At 34.2% G+C, this 14,112-nt stretch overlaps 1 protein-coding gene across 1 annotated transcript in view; it reads left to right on the top strand.

The window, feature by feature from the left end:
• The window catches only part of slc1a7a (solute carrier family 1 member 7a), a 114,503-nt gene that overhangs the window by 97,856 nt on the left and 2,535 nt on the right, over positions 1-14,112 (top strand). Inside the window, exons 9-10 of the mRNA XM_030160907.1 lie at positions 5,182-5,316; positions 10,680-10,779. Coding sequence (XP_030016767.1) covers positions 5,182-5,316; positions 10,680-10,779 — 235 coding nt within the window. The remainder of the gene's footprint in view (positions 1-5,181; positions 5,317-10,679; positions 10,780-14,112) is intronic.

Raw genomic sequence — 14,112 nt, 5'->3', positions numbered from 1 at the left:
ATCATATAGTAAAGACATGCACATTATGGACGCAACCCGTTGTAACGCCATTTTCGCTATACCGCCAATTTGGCCGTGAACGGAAGTTGGCGGTATAACGAGAGTAGACTGTAGTTGTATTCTAGCTGTAAATATTATGTAAATCAATCTATCTATCTATCTATCTATCTATCTATCTATCTATCTATCTATCTATCTATCTATCTATCTATCTATCTATCTATCTATCTATCTATCTATCTATCTATCTATCTATCTATCTATCTATCTATCTATCTTCCCTTATATAAATCAAGATATTTCCTGTAGAGACAATGGCATAAATTAGTAGATAAGATAATGTGATAATGTGTGTGATTGATGTTTCATTTCATTAACTATGAAACTCATGATGCTTCTTATTTAAACAAAGGGGATAATGAAATGTTAAACACATATAAAACTTTATGAGATCCACCTGTGGGCTGCAAACGAAAGCAGCAGTAAAACAGAATTCTTCATTTACCATGGTGGACTGGAGGAGCTCTTCTTTACCTCATATCTCATCACTTCTTGCAAAGTGGGAGAAACCCCACAAAATGTGAGAAAATAAACAAATCTCATGTGGGTCAAACGGCGCATGCATACTTGTGAATTAATCTAACATCACACTTTTAGTTTAATTCTGAATTAATAACAAATTTTATGGGATTTACTAGATACACATATATGTAAATGTCGCACAGATTACGCCTCATATGAGCTTCTTAGTCTGATCTGATTTCTGCTAAATCAGTCTGGAAGCCCTGGGGATACAGACAGACAGACAGACAGACAGATAAAAACACAGGCGTCCACTCCAGCCTCCGACTCCATCACTCTATCTACCTTCCAATCACAGGTATACAGCGGGTCCAGGTCCAAAAGCAGCCCCCTCCCTGCTCTGATTTGATGACATTTCCTACTGTAATAACATTAAGCAGACCTCCCCTCATGGCTGCAGCGTGTGCCCATTCCCCCATAATCCCTTGGCGGTAAAACCCATATGACCTGTATTACTCATGTCCCTTGTCACACCAGAATTATAATCATTTTTCCCTCTCGCTGTGGCCTGTTCCCGTGCCGTTTGGCTCCGGACCATGGAGCTGCTCCATCTGCATCCTAACCATAACCTCCACCCCACCAGCCCCACCCCCAGCCCCACCCCCACCCTCCCCCGTCGGTCAGTGGTCAGTCAGGCTTCGTGCTTCGTGCTTCACGCGCTCACTTATTTTCCTCTGAACTACTTCCACTTGTCCATTTTCTAAATAAATCATCACGCACTGATGACATTTTAGTCATTTTTTGTTCAGAGTACAGCATCAGTTACTGAATTATCCTGCAAGAAATAGAAACTGAAATAGAAAATACTGATCACAAGTGAAAACAGTGGAATAGCGATGGAAGTGAGATATTTCTCTGATACTTCAACATGCACTAATGACATTTTAGTCCTTTTTTGTTCATTTCTGTTCATTTATATCATATTGTGTGAGTTGCGGGCTTAATACGATACATATAATATTCAACATGTCACATAATTACCATTTCTTCAATACGTTTTTTTTAATACTTGGTGATTTGCAATAATAATAATAATAATAATAATAATAATTTATACACATCTGATACTATACATTTATTAGCGTTACACAATGGAACACAAATAAAATGTGAAATTGCAGTTACCTTAAATCAAATTGGCACAGGAGATATTTGACATAAAACAAACAAATAAAGAAATAAATACAAATAACTATACAGTGTCAGTTACTGAATTATCCTGCAAGAAATAGAAACTGAAATAGAAAGTGAAAAACAGTGGAAATAGTGATGGAAGTGTGATATTTCTCTGATAAATCAACACGCACTAATGACATTTTAGTCATTTTTTGTTCATTTCTGTTCATTTATATCATATTGTGTGAGTTGCGGGCTTAATACGATACATAGAATATTCAACATTTCACATAATTACCATTTCTTCAATCCGTTTTTTTTTTTTTTATATTTGGTGATTTGCAGTAATAATAATAATAATAATAATAATAATAATAATAATAATAATAATAATAATAATGTAAGGCTCAGAAGTTAAAATTATGTTGAAGGAATGTAAGGTTTAACAATGGAGTAAATTACAAGGAATAAGTTAATTCAGGCATTTGTTAAAAAAAAACATATTGACGGTGTTTACACAAATAACTATTTACATTTATGTTGTATAATAATTATTTACACATATACACATTTAATTATTTTCATTTGTTGTCTATAAACAGCTAAAATAACTTGTTGAATGTGCCTTTCTAAATCACTTAACATTTACCGATCTAGAAACTATTAGTTCCTGATTGGCTGGTTCGGTCATGTGATATGTGTTTTCAGGAAGTGTTGTGGTTGTTGTTAAGGTACGTGTAAAGTAAAGCACTGTTTCCATTGTCTCCATCCTGCAGTCTCATTTTATAAAGAATGAACTATTAACCGCCAACGAACCCTCACGTTACAATAATAATAATTTATACACATCCGGTACTATACATTTATTAGCTTTACACAATGGAACACACATAAAATGTGAAATTCCAGTTACCTTAAATCAAATTGGCGCAGGAGATATTTGACATAAAACAAACAAATAAAGAAATAAATACAAATAACTATACAGTGTCAATTACTGAATTATCCTGCAAGAAATAGAAACTGAAATAGAAAATACTGATGACAAGTAAAAACAGTGGAAATAGTGATGAAAGTGTGATATTTCTTTGATAAATCAACACGCACTAATGATATTTTAGTCATTTTTTTGTTCATTTCTGTTCATTTATATCATATTGTGTGAGTTGCAGGCTTCATATGATACATAGAATATTCAACATGTCACATAGTTACCATTTCTTCAATCCGTTTTTTTTAATACTTGGTGATTTGCATCTCAATGCCAGACAAAAAGGATCAGTATCTGTAAAGATCTAATCTTTTGTAAGCTTATGCATCCTTTATATATCCATGACATTTGCAGAGGCAATATGTGAAGCTCTGATCCATATAGATGCTTGAACAGAATTTCATCCAGATATGATATCTATAATATATGCTTGAGAACCTGCTTTTTCAACTGATGCATTGTGACCCAGAAGTAGGTCACAGACTTGTTCTGAGTGGGTCACCGAGTTTAGAGGAAAAATTAACTATTTAATGTTTAGCTCTGTGATGTCAGATGTTTATACTGAATGTCAAACTTTAAAGGGCTCATATTTTGCTAAACCCACTTTTATTAGTCTTTGGTTCATTTATTTGTGTATTTGGGCCCTAATAGTTCATAAATTTGAATTTGAACCCTCCACGTGCTGCAAAACTATCTTTATATTAATTTTTGGCAAAAACGAGTAAATTTCTACAATCTGTTTTAATTCCTTCTTAATTTCTATAGTTATGTCATGACATTTGTACATATGTGGTCAAGACTTCTGACGAACGTTTCTCCAGTACGCCATAATTGTTTGTCAGCAGCAGCGGTTGTAGTCCATACTGAAAATATGTCCAAACTTCAAGCCGATTACCTAAAGTTGTTGGTTGAACGGGACAGAGCAGCACAGCCAACAATCTGGAGGGGGCGGGGCCTGAAGTGGCTCATGTGCATTTAAAGGGCCAGTGCTCAAAAAAGGGTTGAAGATGGACCTGTGGAGTTGAATTAATGAAGAATTCAGACCCAAGCAGAGCATTTACAGTTTATGTAGACCACAGGGACATGCTTTAAAATGCATAATTCTGTTTTTAAAAAACCAAAATATCAATCCTTTAAAAGGAATCAAATTATTATTATTATTATTATTATTATTATTATTATTATTATTATTATTATTATTATTATTATGCTTCAGAGTTGGTTTTTACTTATTTTTTCTCAACACTTTTCATTCTTTCATTATTTTCTGTGAATATTTTTAAATTCTCGAGGGTCATAGGGGAAGTGTTTTTATCATTCTAATTGTTTTAATAGTCCATGTCTAGATTTCTGAAATAACACATTATGACTATAAATAATCATTTTTTTAAAATTACCAGTAACTGCCTGTTTTCTTCAACTCTCACTCAGGAGAAAAACTCAGCCTTTAATAGCAAAACAAATTTGGATTTGACATTTATCGTGGTAATTATGGTAACACCTGACATTTTTATCATGGTAATATTTTAAATCAACAGGAATAGACAGTGTGATGTGACCCAATATTTTTGTCTAAGTAGTGTATATCACTGAAGATGTAGAGACACCATGAAAACATAAACTGAGTGCACAATAAATTAATACAATAAAATGTTAATACTTTATTATGTAAATGAAGTATTTTCTTATTTTCCCAATTTGCCAATATAAGCGTCTCGATGAATATTCTAATGACTATAAATATAGATAATTAATTAGTATAAGTATAAAAACAGAGCTAGATTTAAAAAGCAAAAAACAAAAACTGGATAATACGGGTGCAAAATAAACTGTGATGTTCAGCAGGCCTATAATGAAAGTGTAAAATGAGATTTATTTGCAAAGTCATACTGGGTTTATGACCAAAGTTTAAAAAGAGTTATTATGCCGTGTTGTAACGAAATCCTACAGTTAGTTAGTGTGTTTTGATCTTCGGCTAATTATCATTATTATTATAATTTTTTTTAAATATGTTTTAGGATTAGGCAAATCTGTAGGGTAATCAGTTTGAATTTAGCCAACAACAACAACAACAACAACAACAACAATAATAATAATAATAATAATAATAACTTATACACGTCTGGTACCACACATTTATTAGCATTACACAATGGAACACAAATAAAATATGAAATTCCATTTACCTTAAATCGAAATGGTACAGGAGACATTTGACATAAAATAAATAAGTGAATAAAAATAACTATACAGTGTCAATTACTAAATTATCCTCCTAAAAATAGAAAATACTGATCACAGCTGAAAACAGTGGAAATAGTGATGGAAGTGTGATATTTCTCTGACACTTCACTGACACTTTCTGTGACAGTTATCACATTGAAGTAAAATAATTTGTGTTAGCGCTTATAAATGTGATGAGGTGGTTATGTCATAGCAGTGATAGGCGTGAATAGATTCAGACCATTATTTACTCTTGTGTGTTTTCCCAGCATCACTGCCACGGCGGCCAGTATCGGAGCAGCTGGAATCCCGCAGGCTGGACTCGTAACCATGGTGATCGTGCTGACCTCTGTGGGTCTGCCCACTGATGACATTACTCTCATCATCGCTGTTGACTGGGCTTTGTAAGTACAAGTCCATCTTTGCCGCCTTTCAAAAGCAGAACACATCTAAAAGCTCAGGAAGTGGCTGTAAAAATCACATTCTTCCACAATATGTTAATTCCATCCATTGTTTCCTGTTACCAGCAGAGAATGGAGGCAAACAAGTGCAATCAGATATCTGCACTTTACTTGATTATATAGTCCTTAGTTTTTCCTCCCTACTTTTCAACATAAATGTCTATAATTTCTACTACTTACTTCGTCAGAAAAAACATGTTACAGAGACAAATTGTTTTTGCATTTGGGTTTAGTGTCTGATATCAGTGAATATCGTGTGCCTTCCCAACATTCATTGTAAATGGGTGCACCAACAGTATGCAGAAAAGTGAATTTAGTTTTTATTATTTCATTCCACTGGGACCTGTCAGTGAGTGGGATATATTAGGCAGCAAGTGAACTCATTTTTTTAAACTCATTTCAGTTCAGGGGCCACATTTTATATTCAGTCTAATATGATCTGAAGTAGGCCAGACCAGTAAAATAATAACAATGGAAAAAAGATACATGATGATAATGTTTACATCTACAAAGTTTCAGTAAAAATGTGAATAACACGAACAACCTGAAATGTCTTAAGAAATATAAGTGCCATTTTCTCAATATTATGCCAATGTTTATTATTTATACATTTACACTGAGTAAAATTATAAACGCACCGTGTACAACAGGGGTCTCAAACATGCGGCCCGGGGACTAAATGTCCCACCAAAGGTTCCAATCCGGCCGGTGGGATGAATTTGCAAAGTGCAAAAATTCCACAGTCAAGGCTGTGGAACTCATTGTAGTTGCGGTTCCACATACAGACTGATATGATCTACAGTCAAATAATAACAGCAGAAGAACTGACAAAAAAGAATGACTGCAGATTTACTACTGGGTTTAATGTGAGAAAAATAATATTACATTATGTCTATAAATAATACAAACTTAAATTTTGTTTCTTTGTTTTTGTACAAAAAATAACATTAAATTATGGAACTATTTACATTTACAAACTATCCTGTAACAATAAAATGTGAATAACCTGAACAAATATGAACAACCTGAAATGTCTAAAGAAAATTAAGCACAGTTTTAACAATTTTTCTGCCTGTTACTCAGTGTTTAGTGTCTTTGTAGATTCGATCCATAATGCATATGTAGAAATAATAAGTTGAGGCATAGTATTGTTCACATTGCACTAAATTTTCTGAAGTTTTTTTTATTTAAATTTCAGTTTTTTCAGGTTATTCACATTTTGTTTTTGGGTTTTTTTTGGATACTTTATAGAAGTAAGTATTTTCATAACTTAATTGGGTTTTTTTACACTAAAACAAAGACAACAATTTGGAGTTTTCATTATTTATAGCTTATTATGCTTTGTTTGACTCGTTCAGCCCACTGCAGATGAAATTGGGCTGAATGTGGTGCATGAAAGAAAATGAGTTTGAGAGCCCTGGTGTACAATATTTGTGTAACACGACACGCGTGGCCCAAAATTAGCTTATGAAGTTTTACAACTGTAAAACACAGTTAATTATGAGGGGAGGTGATAGACATGCACATCCAGTAAATGAAAGGTGTGCAGGATCCCAAAAAAGTAGATAAAAAATGAAATAAGGTCCACACAACCTGTGAGCTCCCAAAAATTTATTCACAAAAATTACACATAAATTTTTGGGAGCTCACAGGTTGTGTGGACCTTATTTCATTTTTTCAAAACAGGGTTAATTCTCTTGATTTCTAAATAAACTTTGTGTCCATATCTGCAAATGAGCGCTTGCTCAGTGATCTAGTGATTCCACCCACAACACAGCTGTGGCCTGTCCACGTGCTGCTCAAACAGCGTTAACAGTATTCAGACACTCCTTACACTGGGGACAACAAAAGGACACTTCCAAATGTCACATTTCCTCAGATGTCACAAATCATGTGGGAACAGTTCCAGATAACATCCCATAGCTCCGTGTAGCCCTCAAAGAGGAGTGGAATAACATTCCATGGGCCACAATTGACAATATTGTCAACTCGATGAGAAGATGATGTGTCGCTCTACAGGAAGCCAATGGTGGACACACAAGATATGGAGCTATGATGTCTTTCAGTGGGCCCCCACCATGTCCACATGAACGTCCCTGAATGCCAGACACCACTATCATGTTCTAACGGACACTAATCTGTACCACAATGATCAACAAAATAAACTGTGTGTGATTTAATACATTGTGCAACACGGAATGCTATGAAAATTTAAAGTGTCACAAGGCGCGTTTACATTTTTGCTCAGTGTAAATTACACCTTACAGATCACAGTGGATCTACAAATGCACAAAACATTTAATAACAGGCAGAATATTGATAAAATTGCTCATACTTCTCTTAAGACATTTCAGGTTGTTCATAATTGTTCCGATTATTGACATTTTTTGTGAAAGGATAGTTTCTAAACGTAAACATTTTCATGTAATTTTACTTTTTTATACTAAAACAAAGAGAAAATTTTGGAATTGCCATTATTTCTAAGTGACTACAATAGTAGTTTACTGTTCTGACCCACTTCAGATCAAATTGGGCTGAAAGTTGAACCTGAACTAAAATGATTTTGACACCCTTGATTGTTAATATCTTCAGTGTACTTTTTGCATTTCACGGGCCGGATTGGATCTTTTGGAAGGCTGGCTTTGGTCCACGGGCCATATTTTTGACCACTATGATGTAGACATTGAAGTTGATGTCTGGGAAACAGCAACATGGGCAAAAGTAGGGATCAGAGCAACTGTGACAAGGATGAGATTGTGATGTTTAAATCACTGGGTCAGAGCATCTCCACATGTTGTTGTTCATTCCCAGTGTAAAGTGGTTAGTACCTACCAAAACTGATCTGAAAAACAAAAACCAGATGTCATCCAGTCCAGCATCGATGGGAGCAGAACATTATTGTGTAGGTCCACCTTTTTCCACAGCAACATCTCTGACCCGAGGCCTAGACTCCAACCTGTTCCACAGATGTTCTTTGGTCCTGAGAGTGGGATGTCCTTTCTTTGTCCATTTTTAGTCAGTCCTACCCACTGCAGACCAGGAACACCCAACAAGACCTTTAGTTGTGGAGATGCTCTGACCCAGTCATTACCGTTACATTATGGTCCTTGCTAAAGTCACTCAGTTCCTTGCGTTGCTCATTTTGCTGCTTCCACACATGCTCCTGGAGGATTCTGTCAGGGTTCTGTAAATTGGCTTGAGAGTCTGGTTTCGACCGGCTCAATATGTCAAGTGTCATAAGATAACTTTTGTTATGATTTGGTACTATATAAATAAAATTTGATTGATTGATTGATTGATGGATTGATCAGCTTCAGGGACTAAATATTCACTTGCTGCCTGATTTATCCAACCCACTGAAAGATAACACTTAAGTGAATTTTTTTTTAGTTAGTTTAGTTTTATTTCGAGCACATAAAATCATCAGATAAAAAAGAATCATACAACACGGTCAAACAAAATTTTTTGGTGCTCGAAAAGGCGTGGGAAGAAGTATAACTTAGAGACTCCCACTCCCTTTTTAAAAACTAAAAATTAATTTAATTCCACTTCCTTTGCTTTGTTAACACACTTTTTTTCTATATATTTTTACAATAACACAAAACATCCATACACACCATTCACATACACTTTTTAGTCACCTCACACACAATCAGATTTGCATAATCAACAGGTGTCAAACATGCGGCCCGGGGGCCAAATCTGGCCCCCCCGCCAAAGGTTCCATTCCGGCCCTGCAGGATGAAAGAGCAAAAATGATCCTGAACAGTCCAGGTTGTCCAAATCCTTTTGGTTCAGGTTCCACATACAGACCAATGTGATCTACAGAAAAAATGACAACACAATAACCCATAAATAATGACAATGACAAATTTTCTTTGTGAAAAATTATGTAGAAAAAATTTAAGTGGAAAAAAAAAAAGATTACACTGTGAAAATATTTACATTTACAAAACTATTCTTTCACAATAAAATGCAAATAAATACATAAATAAAAACAAAGACGAACAACCTGAAATGTGCAGTTTCAACAATATTCTGCCTGTTCCTAAATGTTTGGTGCATTCATGGATCCACTGTGATCTGGAGTTGTGTTCATAATAATAACAGATGGAATATTGTAGAAATTGTTCAAATTTTAGTTCCAAACTCCAAAATTTCAATATTATACCTGTTACCAAATGTTTATGCAACATTGTGTGTAATGTATGTGTATAAATAAGTCAAGGTATAATATTGTTAAAACTGCACAAATTTTTCAAATGAAATTTCTGTTTTTTCAGGTTATTCATGTTTTTTTGTAAAATGTAAATATTTTCATAATTTGGTTTTTTTTTTTTTTTTTTTTGGTACTTAAAAATAAAAACTTGGTTTTGTCGTTATTTATAGGTTATTAAGTCATTTTACTGGTCTGGCCCACTGCAGATCAAATTGGGCTGAATATGGAACTGAACTAAAATGAGTTTGACACCCCTGTTTTATAATATAAACTATAATATTTATATGCACTTCAATATTTACTACAAATACAGTCATTAATAAATGTGATAATATCTCCTAATCATGATAGTCTTGTATTAATTAATTAATTGCAAATAGGCAATACATAATTATATCTTATTTTATGCATTCTTCTATATTATAACTAGATATTCACTTATTCAGATAATGGTCTATATTTTGTTATTATACTGGATTTATGCATCCTTTTAAATGTACAAATTGAAGAAGACATTTTAAAGTTTTCATCCAGATTATTCCATAGATGTACCCCTCTGGCTTTTTATGTTTGTTCTACACTTGATTTTCTTGAAGATTTCAGTTCCCCTTAAATTATACTGACGTTGCTTTGGTTCAAACACCACCTGTAGACTGTATAATAAAAAAAATTTTAAAAAATCAAAATTATTACCACTTCTCCTGCCAGAGGTCATAATGTTAAGGCTGACCAGTGTATATATGAAAGTTGCACGATGAAGCAAAGGTAATGTCGATTATCAATTCAGATTTTCTCTTTTATATGACATCAGAATGGTTTAAAATTCCTCAGGTGAAGTTTATCTGTTGTGGAGTTCAGTTCACTTTGCACAAAAATAGCCGGGAAAAAATGACCTTCAAATACCTCCTTTTCAGTTTCATACATTTCTTCTACTTTGTCCAGTCTTTCTTACACCTGTAAGTATCTGTATTTCTAATTCAGTAAAGAATGTGTGTACACCTGCTGCATTTGGTTGTCAGTATTAGACTGCGGCCTTCCACACCGAGCAATGTCTAATGTTTATTCTGACATTGATTTTGTCGTGTAGGGATCGATTCAGGACCATGGTCAACGTGATGGGGGACGCCCTGGCCACGGGCATCATGGCACATATCTGCAGAAAAGATTTTGTTAAAGAAGGGGAGCAGGTAGGCAAACCAGTGGATATATACTAAGGATGAAAAGAAACTATTCATTGTATCTGTGAATAGAAATATAGAGCATATCTTTCTGTTATTCATTCATCCTACATTATACATTATACATTATAGATTGTCACTTAACATTAAAAAAAACTAAATTTAGGGTTTTTGGGAATTGAAAAGAAATTGATGGGGACATTACATTAAAAATATGCGATGCTGAAATTGAAAGAGTGTTTGATACAAAATTTTTAGGGGTTGTTATTGATCACAAATTAATATGGAAACCACATATTAGATCTATAAAAGGAAAGATTGCAAAGTCAATGGCAATCTTGTGTAAGTCCAGAAATATGCTCAACCATAAGGCACTACGTATAATTTACTGTTCACTTATACTTCCTTATATGTCCTATTGTGTGTTAGTGTGGGGCTGGACATATAAAACAACTGTAAAAACTATAGTCCTCTTATAAAAATGAGCAATGCGTATTATTAATAGGGCCGCTTACTATGAACACACTAATGAACTGCTTAGGAAATCCCATATTATGAAATTTAATGATTTGGTTTACTATAAAATAATGCAAATAATGTATAAAGCCAAATTAAAGTGACTCCCCGTCTGTGTACAAAGGTTCTTCTCCACACATGAGTCTAAATATGATTTGCGAGATGTTTGTAAATTTGTTGAACAAAAAGCTAAAAAAGAGACAAAAAGAAGATGTATATCTGTTGTTCGAGTTAAACTATGGAATGAGGCCAGCAAGGATTTAAGAATGTGGAGCCCATTTTTAATATTTAAAAAAAATGGTACATAAGGCAGTTTTTGAAGGATACAATTGTTAAGCTCTAATAAGTAATGGGTAAATAATTTATTTTTGGTTCTACATTAAATTACCATTAATTTGGTGGTTAAGTTTTCTATTTCTCTGGTTTATTTTCACCTTTTTATGTTTTGCTTGTTTGTTTGCTTTGATACATTGTTTTTTTTGGGGGGGTTTTTTGTTTTTTGTTTTTTCTTATATTGGATGCTGGATAGCTGAATTTGTTCTGAAGGACAGGCATGAATAGAAGCAGAATGCTTCTATTCATGTGCCTTCTCAGTCATTAATCTGTTGGTAATGTTTGAAGTGTTGTTGTTGACACTGGTTGTATTATTATGTGATGACTGAACAAAGAATTTCATCATCATACATTATACTGAAGTAGAGGCTGCACATTATGATTTACTACAGATTAAAAAAAAACATAAAATGGAAATTCAGTAAAGAGTAAAAAGACGCAATAGAGTATGATTATGTAACCCTGATAAATAGGTTTTAATTGTTTGAATCTTTACAGTGTCCTGATCATGTAATTATCAGTACACACAGTATATGGTGATTTCAAGTATAATGTTGTGTAATATCCACTGTTATATAAGTAGGTAAATACAGCTAAAATTTAACAAAAAATCAAGTAATTGCAGTGCAGCTTTTGCAGTTTGTGCAGACTAGAAAGTATCATGTAGACGACCAATTGTTGGAACACCTCCTGTGTTACAGACAGGTTCAAGTGACAATATTGTATTTAACTAAGGTTCATGGTAACAGTAGATGTTCATCTGTTGTAGCTTTTCTATAATGTTATGGCAAGAATCTGGCGATCCAATACAAATCACAATGCTAGGATCACGATACGATATATCACAATATATCATGATACTGTTAAAAAGGCAATTTTTACCTCCACCAAGGAGGTTATGTTTTTGCCAGGGTTTGTTTGTTTGTTTGTTTGTTTGTTTGTTTGTTTGTCTGTCCGTTAGTGTGCAACATAACTCAAAAAGTTATGGTAGATTTTGATGAAATTTTCAGGGTTTGTTGGAAATGGGATAAGGAAGAAATGATTAAATTTTGGTGGTGATCGGGGGTGGGGGGGCCCACAGGGGGGCCCATTTCCAACAAACCCTGAAAATTTCATCAAAATCTGTCCATAACTTTTTGAGTTATGTTGCACACTAACGGACAGACAGACAGACAGACAGACAGACAAACAAACAAACAAACAAACCCTGGCAAAAACATAACCTCCTTGGCATGGGGGGGCCCACGGGGGGGGCCACTGATCAGCCTTGGCGGAGGTCTGCGCTCTCCGAGTGCTTCTAGTTTGGTTTGTTTCTTTTTTAAAAATGATTATTTCCTTGAAGAACTGAATTACACCAGAAATCTGCACAAATACTAAACTCATTTTTATTTGATCTCAATGGGATCTAATGTTATATCCCAAAATGTTCCTGTGTTCAAACTGAAATTCTGTTTTACAGACATTACAGTTTCAGATCCTGTTCAAATGTTCATATTCTATTAGTTCAGAACTAACATCAGAACACTTTTTTTGTTCAATCCTAACAAAGGAACGAACACTGTTAGTAAAAGAGTGTTAAATAACAATAAATAAAATATAAACAAAGATGAAAAAAAAAAAAAACCTCCACAATATCTGCATTTGAATAAATACCTAAAAATATCAAAACAGTACTTTTTAATATCGATACAGTATTGTGAAATGAAACATCGCAATATATTGCAGAAGCGATATTTTCTTACATAACAGTGGGTTATTTGTGCGCATGGAAACATACACAGCGAAAAACAGTTTTCATAATAAGAAGCAATAATTCTGAGTTCAGCAGCCAGGCAGGCACTGTGCTAGATAATAATATTAATGATATTAGATTTTATGTAAAGACACCAAGGACACGGAGAAGACAGAGAAGCAGTAAACCTGCCATGACTAATGATTATCAATTTAGTTTAGAAAATGAAAAGTGAAGTGTTTTTCCACTTGCACCTCACAGTTAGAAGGTTTCATGTGTGATTAGCAGTTGGACTGGAGTTTATCTTTTCTCTCCATATTGCACATTTGATGATCGTCAATGTAAAAGATCATTTTAGCAAGGTCAAAGTCAAAAATCTGCCTTATTGTCAGTTTTGCCATATGAACAGCACATATAGAAGACTGAAACTGCAAAAACTCTAAGGCCCACAGTGTAACAATGGACATAGTGGGAAAAAAACAGAATATGACTATGAACAGGGTTTGAGGAGACAGTGAATAGACAATAAAGTAGTAACAGTAAATTGACAAGTAAAGACAGTAGCAGTTTTGTGGTAAAACTCTTGAAGGATTCAGCCCTGCGATGAACTGGAGACATGTCCAGGGTGAACCCCTGTGTAGCTGGGATAGGCTCCAGCGACCCCTGTGACCCTAGTGAGGATAAAATGGGTTCAGAAAATGAATGAATGAATGGAAAGGATTCGACTACAGTTCCTTTGGTATTGGGGACATGCGTCATGT

This window comes from Sphaeramia orbicularis, chromosome 17 (genome assembly GCF_902148855.1).
Source record: "Sphaeramia orbicularis chromosome 17, fSphaOr1.1, whole genome shotgun sequence".
In the NCBI taxonomy this organism is placed as follows: domain Eukaryota; kingdom Metazoa; phylum Chordata; class Actinopteri; order Kurtiformes; family Apogonidae; genus Sphaeramia; species Sphaeramia orbicularis.
This window is presented reverse-complemented; position numbering and strand designations above follow the sequence as displayed.